Source organism: Carassius auratus, chromosome 28 (genome assembly GCF_003368295.1).
Source record: "Carassius auratus strain Wakin chromosome 28, ASM336829v1, whole genome shotgun sequence".
NCBI classification, from domain to species: domain Eukaryota; kingdom Metazoa; phylum Chordata; class Actinopteri; order Cypriniformes; family Cyprinidae; genus Carassius; species Carassius auratus.
The window spans coordinates 10,716,631-10,728,314 of record NC_039270.1 but is presented as its reverse complement, the minus strand read 5'-3'; the positions used below and the strand labels follow the sequence as shown (position 1 = coordinate 10,728,314).

At 38.6% G+C, this 11,684-nt stretch overlaps 1 protein-coding gene across 3 annotated transcripts; it reads right to left on the bottom strand.

Annotated features, from left to right (window-relative positions):
* Positions 1 to 314: 314 nt before the first annotated feature.
* On the bottom strand, positions 315 to 5,072 carry LOC113046778 (uncharacterized). Of its 3 annotated transcripts, none has more exons than XM_026207746.1 (11): positions 4,623 to 5,072; positions 3,811 to 3,994; positions 3,376 to 3,595; positions 2,988 to 3,261; positions 2,728 to 2,858; positions 2,528 to 2,604; positions 2,244 to 2,424; positions 1,860 to 2,108; positions 1,596 to 1,767; positions 1,037 to 1,185; positions 315 to 861 (listed from the first exon to the last, which is right to left on the bottom strand). In XM_026207746.1, the coding sequence occupies exons 5-11, from the start codon at positions 2,744 to 2,746 to the stop codon at positions 632 to 634; spliced, it is 1,077 nt and encodes a 358-aa protein (XP_026063531.1). In that variant the 5' UTR covers positions 2,747 to 2,858; positions 2,988 to 3,261; positions 3,376 to 3,595; positions 3,811 to 3,994; positions 4,623 to 5,072; the 3' UTR covers positions 315 to 631. The 3 variants fall into 3 exon arrangements, with proteins under 3 accessions (XP_026063531.1, XP_026063532.1, XP_026063533.1); XM_026207747.1 differs by having other exon boundaries at positions 636 to 861; positions 1,037 to 1,078; XM_026207748.1 differs by lacking the exon at positions 315 to 861 and having other exon boundaries at positions 1,042 to 1,171.
* Positions 5,073 to 11,684: the final 6,612 nt, after the last annotated feature.

The following is an 11,684-nucleotide window of genomic DNA, read 5'->3' as shown; positions in this document are numbered from 1 at the left end:
GAAGAGGAAAACATCTGCTGCAAAGAAATACAGAAGGTAGTGTAATAAGCTAGTACCAAAATTATGCATAACGTGTTAATAGTTCTGTATAATCCTTTTTTCATATTTAAAAGATGAACATAGGTTAATTGTACAGTATGTTCTCATTGTCTTACATTACTGTTTAGGTTGTAAAACGAATGATGGAGGTTCCAGACCCTCCTAAATATATGGTTGAGCATCCAGGTTTTGAACCAAACTGCTTAAATCCGTATACTTTGCAAAATATCAATAATATTTAGAGCCGACTATGGACCAGTGAGACGCAGAAATGAAGAGGAGTAAGTATTTATTAAATTTAATGAAATTATGTTGTGTAAAATAATATAAATAAAAAACAAATATATATAAATATATATTTACACAAGACATGTTATTCAAAGACAAAAATTAAATCAAAATATCAATTTTTATCAAACATATTTTCACATCACATATACATGTTTCCAATATACCACTGGTTTTATACACAATATTGAGGATTTCTGTTCCTGCCATAGGCGCTTCCGTTATCTGGCCAATCGCAGCTTTGTCAGCTGGTGCTGGGGCTACCTAGGACGTAGTGTGAGGGTTGTCATCCCCTCATGTGTTGTTAACCGGATCCGCCTACAGTTTCCTGATCCAGCGGGACAGTATGTTGGGTTCCGGCCACCCCTCGACTGAATCGTGACACACGCTGGGCAATCACCTCTTCTTTGGAAGGTTTTTCATACTGTGATGACAGAGGAGGTGGAATGGGGATTGCATGCAGCTCTTCCGCATATGGCTTGGGGTCCACAAAGACTTTATGTAACAGAAGGCTCATAAGGTCATCGACATAGTCTGTAAAGAACAGAATACTGAGTCCCTCTATGGGTTAATATAATTACTGATAAATAATCTACCTTTGTTTTATAATTAACATTTGTGTAATATTTATAAATATTTTTTGTAAGCTTATATTTATTTCATTATAGCTTTTGTTATATTATTGTTAATAAAACATTTTACAACTTACTGTATGTTGGTTCTATTTTCACTGGCTTTGCTGTGCATTCCCCTTTTTTGGACTTTGGAAAAACGAACTTATACACAGCCTGTCCTTCAGTTGTTGTTGCCTGCTCACGGTTAGCATTTTCATTATAGTGCATTGCTGCAAGATACAGCCTGTAATCAGTGGACAATCCATAACATATGAAAAGATTAGTAAACTGTGTTGTGACAAATAAACAAACAATTCAGAATAAGAGACAAATGTTCAATCAATGATTATAATGGTTTCTTTCTTGCAAGAAAGGCTCACAGTCGCACAGTCAGTCAAGAGAATGTGAGAGTGCTCGCCAAGATGGGAGGCTCTCGATCTCTTTATATCTCTGCTACTCATAACATAGATAACATAGGGCCACAGGCAAGGCTCCTAACCTATTTTACCTGTTTCTTCCTTATTAGGAAAGAACATTATTTATTATAGGGAAAGATTATTAATATTAATAAAATAATGAATAAAAAAAACATTTCCATAAAAATTGTTAGGAACAATGTTTATAAATATTTCTGAACATGTCAAAGATTATTACCTGCACAACATTCCTATGAAAGGGAAAATCACGTTCTTTGGGGCAAAACGCAAAATCAGACTGTGGAAAGCCTCCAGTGATGACGTCTGAAAGTTGTGGCTGAGCTTTTCTATATCCTTGAGAACCCTCTTGTTGTATAATAGCTTTTCCACTTTATGGAGCGCTATTGATCCTGTAGTCAAACAAATAAAATATGAAGAAAATCTCAAAATTTTACTATTTTACTGTCATTCTATTGTCATTTGTCTCTCTATACAGTCATACCTGGTTGGAACCATTTTTTTGGATCCCTGGAAACTTTGTCTGGGTGTTCACACTTGGGGAAGAGGTGGTTCTCATGAACATGTACATTTTGTATGTGGTTCTGCAGTGAATTCCACTTCGCCACCTTTTCTGGCCCAGACTCAGAGGAAATCGCACTCCAGTAAACATGGTTTTTGATGCTGTGCAACCATTTTTTCAGCACCTCGCAGTCCTTCATTTTTGAAAGTTTGTCAAGTTTCTTAGATAAACCTGTACAAAGTAAAAGCTTGGTTGTACAATCATTATTTCAAGAAAATCTAATTACCCCAAAAATATAAATGTACAAGTTAGGTTTAACAATTAACTGAATAAGTATCAATTAATAATACAAAGATAAATAATTACCTTTCTCAAAGTGCCACACGTCATAGAACTGAGTGATATTGCAGTCCCTCAGGTACTTCTGAATCTGCGGATGGCGATCGGTGACGATGTAGTCAACAGCTAAACCATTAGACTCCAGCTTATCGAGACAACGCTTCAATCCCTCCTTTTCCATATGATAACTTCCACCAACCTCATTGCTCTGTTGTTGGGTACACAACATTTCAAATGTATAAACAGAGTAGAGTATAAACAATAACAGATAAAAGAAAATTTAACTTTTTTTTAAATGCTTAATTACTAACCTGAACAAGTTGAAGATCCAGAATTTTGTTGGTTTCCATGTGCATAATGGTGTAGCTGCCAAATTTTGCTGAGTGTCCTATTGTAAACATCATAATCAGATATAGAACATTACTGAGAACATCAGTATCATAATATTTTAGGAGAACTCAAAGACTATAAAATAAACGGTGTGATTTTTTAAAATATACTCTAAACGTACCTGGCGTGTCAGCACGCATATCTCCAGCCACAGCAACATTTCCTCCCTCTTGCAGCTGTCTTATAAGATTCAGTTGATCTTGGTTCCACTTGTGTATTATGGTAGGCTCAATGAAATTCCTGGCATGAATCCTAAAAGTTATGAAATGCATCATCTGGAGCTTCATGGCTTTGAAAATCTATTAACATAGAAATCATACAGTACATACATACTGAAACAACACAGTATTTTTTTGTGAATTTTATTGTAAATTGTAATACCTTCTCTAGTTGTTTAAAAGATCCACCGGTAAAATACGTTGCAGCAGACAATAGCAGGTTTCCAAGTGGGGTACTCCCAACAATGGGCTGGCTCTGCCACTGTCTGTAGTAGTTACACTTTTCACAAAGTTGGGTGAATGCAACAAAAGTCCCCCTTCGTCTGCTCTGGACAACACACTTTGTCTTACAAATTGGACAGGACACAAACAGCTCTCGAAGACAGCTTTCAAAAACAATGTATTTGTTATCGCTGTGGTCGGGCTGTGGATCTATCCTAAGGCAATATAAAAAGAATAAATATTAGGAAGTTGCTTTCATGTTTTATATATATATTTTTAAACACAAATGTATTAGTAAAAAAGTGCGTAAATATGTATTTATATCTTACGCCAATTCTGATTCTTCAGTGACAACAGAATCTGGGTTATATGTGGAATCAGTGGGTTCGACATTTAATTCTGATTCTTCTTCCTCATCTAACACCAGACGAGGTCTCTTACTGGGCCTGAAGACTGAGCCCCTTACTGGTGTTGAAGACAGCTGCACATCAGGAAACATGTCAGTTGTTTGGGTGCCCACATCATGACCATAATATGTTGCCTGAATGCCTACAAGTACAAAAAAAAAAAAGTAAAAATACAATTACTCATAACCATCGGTCATGCTATTACAATTTTTTTTACAGTGATAAACATAAGCCACTTTCTAATACACATACGTTTCAGTAGCCGGTATGACAATTATAATAAAAAAAAAAGACAATATGTACTAGAACTGCATATGATAAAGTAACACAAACACATTTAATGTCTGTATTTCATACCTTTGCTCCTTAAGTGGAAACTGCTCAATGTACCCATTGAAAGTTGTGTGCCCACTGATCGCATCTTCGGCTTTATCTCTGTGGCTACAGTTTCGGTCTCTATAGGTTCTGACTGACATCCAACTTCATGAAGTGTAGATGTAGTGGGGAGCTCTTGGGAACTCGCACCCTGCTGAGATGTTGTCTGTAAGAAATAATGACAATATGTAATCAATGATCAAATTACAGCTTAAAACATACATTTGACATGTAAAAATAGTAAGAAAAAATTACTGGATAATAATCATTGGACCACAAAAAATAAGCTTCATAAGCAAGATTTTCATATAATTGTTCTGACAAATTGTATTAGTCCTCAAAGGGATTTTTTTGATTAAAGAGTGAAGATCTATAGTAATCGGTACTGAATGGAATCGTTACTTTTGTATTTTTAGAACGCTTATAACCAAATATCTGTCGCTATAGCTATTAACCAAAAACATTGGCTTTACTATAGTAGCCAAATCAAACACAGAACCATGTTTAGCATGCCTGCAGATAAACAAACATGTAGATAAACAATACATAAACGCTCTAATCAAAGAATAATATACACTAATTCCAAGTTCGTTGTTGAGATTAAGAAAAAAAGTTCGTAACGTTAGGGTGTTTGTCGCATTAAGTATGAATAAGCATTTAACTAACTGGTTTGCAGAGCCAAACAGCGTTGTTATTTGTTCACTTCCTTGATACAACGCACAATTAGCAATACAGCCAATAACAATACAAACCAATACAGTAAAACACATCGACGAAAAATAAGTCATACTTACAGCTTGTGGCCCGTAAACAGCTTCTGTTTTTAAAGTTGGAACTGCTCCATCTTTCAGGACAAGCCGTTGGGCGAATCCTGCATTGAACTCGCGAAGATTGTGGAAGCTTTCCTCCGTAAAATGTGCAGCACAGAGAGCGAGATTTGGGTAATAATTTTGAGGGACCGAGTTAAAAATAAATTTTAACCATTGATCCCTAACTTCCCCGTCCCTAGGAAGGCTGAACAAAGTGGACCTGCAATCCGGATGAAAATAACAGCGTTTCGTCGGCATTGCGGCAAAAATACTCCAGCATACAACAACTCTTCTCAATCTCCACAGCAATATAAAATGGCCTCGCCCCCCACCTAATCTATTATTCTCGGAGGAGGGGTTTATGTAAATATTGGGCTTAGTGACGTCAGCAACCCTGAAGGAATGTCGTGTAGTCCCTACCGGCCGTTTGCTGTAGTCCTTAGACATGGATTTCTTTAAAAGCAAATATCTCCCTTTGCTTAAAACTTTGAACGTTGTAACTTTGCAGATGTTGTTTATGCTCAAACAGGAAAATTACACACTAGCTAAAGTTAGAAAAGTGAAATCGTGTTTTATCACCCCTTTAACGGATTCATCACCTATTCTCTGTTTGCTGCGTGTTTTTTTTTTTTTTTTTTTAACACGCAAAAAAATAAGAGTTTGTGAGAGGAAAAAAATATAAATCAGGTATAAGTAGGGATGTGTACCGAAACTCGGTATTACCCGAAACTCCTGCAATCAACCCTGAATGCCTCTCCAAACAACCGTTCACACCATTCACAACTCCTGCAACCCGCCCTGAACACCTCTCCAATCAAGCGCTCTCACATTTCACAACTCCTGCAACCCATCCTTAACACCTCTTCAATCAACCGCTCTCACCATTCACAACTACTGCATCCCACCCTAAAATACCGCTCCAAACAACCGGCCTCACCATTTACACCTCCTGCATCCCCACTCTCCCCCACACCTGCAATACAGATAAGCGAGGATGCGGTGTGCCAGGTCTTCCGGAAGCAGAAAAGTAAAAAAGAACCATGCCCAGATTGTTGTCAGGAGAAACGGGCTGGATTCAGTTGCGGGTTACACTGAGCTTTAATGAAAGCAGATAAGACAAGGCAGATGAGTATCATTCCACAGTTTAACTCGTTCGGCAGCCGAGACCCAGAGGAATAAGAGCTGGAATCTTCTAGGATTACTGCATTCTTGAGAACAAGAGACAGAGCAAAACAGCAAAAGACACTGGAGCCTAAAGACAAGACAAGACAAGGTGAGTACACAGACCAGCTCGAGCTATTGGTAAGAGTTACAACAGTCTGGCAATGAACAGAGAAACACAGGGAATTATAAAGGGAAAAACTTAGAAGAGCATTGAGAACAGGTGGCAAACAATTAAGGTTAACAATGGAGAAACAAAGAGGGCGAGGAACTTAAATCAAACAGGTAGGTGCAGTGAGCTGTCAAACCATCTAAACACACATTCACAACCCCAAAAGGCAGGTGATTAGCCCCAAACCCTGACAGTACCCCCTCTCCCAGGAGCGTCACCTGACGCTCCAGGAAGGGGCCTACCTCTGTGAGTTTGACAAGACAAACAGAAACAATCTTTAAAGACAGGATAAAACAGACAAGACAGCCCCTTCAGATGGCTGACAACTAGCAGGAGCATCCTCCGAGGGACTCATAAGAAGCAGCAGACAGCTGGTCTGGTATGATCTCGTGGTCGCAACCTCTAGCAGGAACAACCTCCGTGGGCTTGACAAGGCAAACAGGAACACATCTCCACGGCCATGACCCAATTGGCAAAAACGACCTCAGGACATAACCGAACCAACAGGAACATTTTACATGACCATAACTTGACAGGCAGATACACCGTCTACGGTCTTGACCCAACAGGCAGGAATGACCTCTGTAGGTCTGACAGGACAGGCAGGAACACTTTACATGGCCCAGATGTGACCTGTAGGAACAAACCTTGAGAACTTGATGAGACAGGAACAATCTCTATGGCCAAACAGACAAAGTAGGTTGGGGCAACCTCTCAAGGTGTGATCTCTGGACACTTGACCACATCTTCTGGACACTTGACAACATCTTCTGGACATGACAGGAGTGACCTCTGGACACTTGACAACATCTGTGGACATGACAGGAGTGACCTCTGGACACTTGACAACATCTTCTGGACACTTGACAACATCTGTGGACATGACAGGAGTGATCTCTGGACACTTGACAACATCTGTGGACATGACAGGAGTGATCTCTGGACACTTGACAACATCTGTGGACATGACAGGAGTGACCTCTGGACACTTGACAACATCTGTGGACATGACAGGAGTGATCTCTGGACACTTGACAACATCTGTGGACATGACAGGAGTGATCTCTGGACACTTGACAACATCTGTGTACATGACAGGAGAGATCTCTGGACACTTGAGAACATCAGTGTGGCTCGTCACCTCTTGCTGAAGGCTATCCAACCATATGAGGAGTTTGAAGACTTGAGCACTAAGAGCGTCCACATCCTGCGCAATAGTGTTGAGCTGGATGGCATGCTGACCCAATCAAACTCCCTGCTGTATGAGAGCCAAGCGAAGTGGATCAGATAATGAATCCATAATTGGCCAGACTGTTCTGTCAGGAGAAATGGGCAGGAATCAGTTGCAGGTTTACACTGAGCTTCATTGAAAGCAGATAAGACAAGGCAGATGAGTATTGTTCCACAGTTTAGCTCGTTCGACAGCCGAGACCCAGAGAAAGGAGAGATGGAATCTTCTAGGAGTACTGCATTCATGAGAACAAGAGACAGAGCAAAACAGCAAAAGACACTGAAGCCTGAAGACAAAAATAGACAAGGTGAGTACACAGACCAGCTCGAGCTTTTGGTAAGAGTTACAACAGTCTGGCAATGAACAGAGAAACACAGGGAATTATAAAGGGAAAAAATTAGAAGAGCATTGAGAACAGGTGGCAAACAATTAAGGTTAACAACGGAGAAACAGAGAGGGCGGGGAACTCAAATCAAACAGGTAGGCGGAGTGAGCTGTCAAACCATCTAAACACACATTCACAACCCCAAAAGGCAGGTGATTAGCCCCAAACCCTGACAATTGTGTTACACCAGCCTGTCTGAAATCCTGTGCTGACCTGCTGGCCCCCAGCCCAGATCTTCAACAGATCGCTGGAACTGTGCGAAGTCCCTTCATGCTTCTAAAAAGCTCCGCCATCATCCCCATCCCAAAGAAATCCAAAATTACAGGACTAAATGACTACAGGCCTGTGGCTCTAACGTCTGTAGTCATGAAATCATTTGAAAAACTGGTGCTGGTCCACCTGAAAGACATCACTGGACCCTTGCTAGATCCTCTTCAGTTAGCCTACAGAGCAAACAGGTCTGTGGAAGATGCAGTAAACATCGGACTGCATTATGTTCTGCAACACCTAGACAGACCGGGGACTTATGTGAGGATCCTGTTTGTGGACTTCAGCTCGGCCTTTAACACGATCATCCCAAACCTCCTTCTGCACAAACTAACTCAGCTCTCCGTGCCCACCTCCATCTGTCAGTGGATCAAAAGCTTCCTGACAGACAGGCAGCAGCTAGTGAGGCTGGGAAAATACACATCCAGCACCCGTACAATCAGCACCGGAGCTCCCAGGGCTGTGTTCTCTCCCCACTGCTCTTCTCCCTGTACACTAACGATTGCACATCCAAGGACCCTTCTGTCAAGCTCCTGAAGTTTGCAGATGACACCACACTCATCGGCCTCATTCAGGACAGTGACAAGTCTGCTTACAGACAGGAGGTAAAAGAGCTGGCTGTCTGGTGCACCCTCAACAACCTGGAGCTTAACACGCTCAAAACAGTGGAGATGATCGTGGACTTCAGGAGAAACCCCCCTGCACTCCCCCTACTCACCATCATGAAAAGCACTGTGACTGCAGTGGAGTCATTCTGGTTCCTGGGCACCACTATCTCTCAGGACCTGAAGTGGGACATTCACATTGACTCCATTGTGAAAAAGGCCCAGCAGAGGTTGTACTTCCTTCGCCAGCTGAGGAAGTTTAACCTGCCACAGGAGCTGCTGAAACAGTCGACAGCCATCCTCTGCACTTCAGTAACTGTCTGGTTCAGCTCAACTTCTAAATCTGAGCTCAGAAGGCTACAGAGGGTAGTCCGGAGTGCTGAGCGAATCATCGGTACAACCCTCCCATCTATTCAAGAACTGTACTTATCCAGAGTGAGCAAAAGGGCTGTCAAAATCACTCTGGACCCCTCACATCCAGCACACTCCCTCTTTGAACTGTTGCCATCTGGTCGATGCTACAGAGCACTGATAACCAGAACGACCAGACACAGGAAAAGTTTCTTCCCTCAGGCAATCCATCTTATGAACAGCTGATAATAACTGTGGAACACACTACACTATTTATATACCATACACTTATTTATCTAACACATATACTTAGCGTACACTTAAATTTTTTGCACATAATATACATGTACATACATAAATGCTCATTGTAATATACCTGCCATACATTGTCAATTTGTATATTGTCGTTCCTTACCCACCTATTTGTATTTTTTATTAATTATTGTGTTTTTTGTTCTGTCGCTGTTATGTTGTACTGCGGAGCTTCTGTCACGAAAACAAATTCCTCGTATGTGTGAACATACCTGACAATAAAGCTCATTCTGATTCTGATTAAACTGGCCCCAGGGCTAAATTATGAAAGACCATATCAGTAAGATCTGATGCTATCGGTTCTGCTTTCGATTCTAATGTGCGATTATATTAAGACGTTTGTCTGTGAGAGCTGCGAGATCTCTCATGCGCGCCGCGGAGGCTGTCTGTCAGTCACACACACACACCACAACGAGCGCGGCGCACGCACACGCATTAACTGTACGTAAACTCCTGCTTAATAATAAAGAGTGACGATGGCGAAGAGATTTGCTCAATGTTATTGTGCACATTTTATCTCACCAAACATTTCTAATGTGCGATCATATTAAGATGTTCGTCTGTGAAATCTGCGATTTATAAAAATAATAAAATCTATATTTCCCTCAAGACTAGTCATGTTTTTGTGGTTGTTTTAATTTAAACGTGTCTGCTTCTATTTTAGCCAATTTATTTTCAATAAACTAAAACAAAAATAATAATAAAAAAAGGAAAACAAATACAGCTTGTTATCAGACTGTAAAAAAAATACGATGAAAAAGTCATGAAAACACATTTTTAAGGTTGGCTACTTTCACTTATATAAATAATTTAAGCAATTTAATGCATTTTTATACTAGTTTAAATCTAAATTTTTAATACTTTTAAAATGAATTAAAAATCTCAAGGAATTTTAAGTTTAAACGGGTGAAAATGCCACAGTGAATATTAAATATAGCCTATATAACAGAAGACCTTGATTGCATGTTACCATGAAAATAACAAAATAATTCAATTTTTTTTTTAATTAACAATTCAATTGTATAAAATGGGACAGCAACCTTTATATCAAACACTTTTACGTCGTCCACAATTGAGCAACGCGAGAGGAAGGTATTGCGCAAGAGCGCACAAGTGAATGTGAAGAGAATTTTTAGGGGGTAGGAGGATTTTTTTATTCTTAAATTTTCATATGCAATGAAAAAAAATGGGATAAACACGAAATAAATAAGTAAATAAAATAAATTGATATACAGTATATCCACTTAGCTTACCTGTTGGGTTTACCTCTCTCATTCTGGGCACATCCAAATGTTTCCATATTCGTGATGTTGCATATTTGCAGCTAAACTATTATTTATTATGTAAAATAGGCTTTGTGGTTCACGTGTGTTTCAGTATCGACAGGAAAAATATTATTAGCAAAAATATGCCACAGTAGACCGCTGCTCATGCTGAACTGCGCTGTTTACAATGAATATGTGCGCGTGAGGCACCAGCGCATAAAAACAGAAATATACCATACTCAATTTTTGCTCACACAGTTAAGGCATAATTGGAAACTGTTTGAAAAATCAAGAACAATAGCAGTTAATAAGAAATTTTGCTGTTAGTGCGGTCTTAATGCTGGACCGTTCTCATTTCGTTCCTCATATGGAACTTGAAGGATTTTATTCATTTATTTTTGCTAAGAGCAAACCAGAATGAAAATATATATTTTTTAATCCGTGTTTTCCTATATATATATATATATATATATATATATATATATATATATATATATATATAGGAACACACACATGGATTAGAACATTTTATATTTTTATTCTGGTTTGTTTATATATATATATATATATATATATATATATATATATATATATATATATATATATATATATATATATATATAAAAGAAAGACCTTTACACAAAGTCTTACTGCATGCTATTGTCATTAAACAGTCATTACTAAGTATATATATATATATATATATATATATATATATATATATATATATATATATATATATATATATATATATATTAGAGGTGGGCATAGATTAATTTGTTTAATCTAGATTAATCTCACTGTGATCTTGAAATTAATCTAGATTAATCTAGATTAAAATGGCTCATTCGAATTCTGCCGACGGCATTCAGAATATGTGTGTTACCCAAATAAAATTGACAAACAGTAAGTCTTTGAGAAGGGGTTTATCAAGCTAGATGGTGCATTAGAAATGTACATCTCCTGTTTACAAAATGCATCACAAACTGCTTGAAAAAGCTATAAACTAATTCCACATTGCACAAGAGGGGACCCGGTGAAGGTTGTACCAGTGGGCCCTGTTTGAAATTGTCTAATTTGTATGTTTGTTTATTTTTATTTATTTGTGCTATTTACACAATGTTTAAGGTTTTTTCAAGTTTGTAGGTGTCAAGGTACAGAAACTAAATAATTAAATGTAAAAAAGCACTGGATAGTCTTCAATGTAAAAATGAAATATACAATGAAACCTACATTTATTCAGACACCTTCAACATTATTACAGTTTTGCTATATATATCAAAAAATATATCTGGTGT

Bases quoted from the DNA above. Each gene is read 5' to 3' on its own strand.
- LOC113046778 (XM_026207746.1), bottom strand. The intron at 2,425-2,527 runs GTTAGTAATTAA...ACCCAACAACAG, and splicing joins TGGATCTTCAACTTGTTCAG to AGCAATGAGGTTGGTGGAAG. The intron at 1,186-1,595 runs GTAATAATCTTT...CACTGATTACAG, and splicing joins TTCATAGGAATGTTGTGCAG to GCTGTATCTTGCAGCAATGC.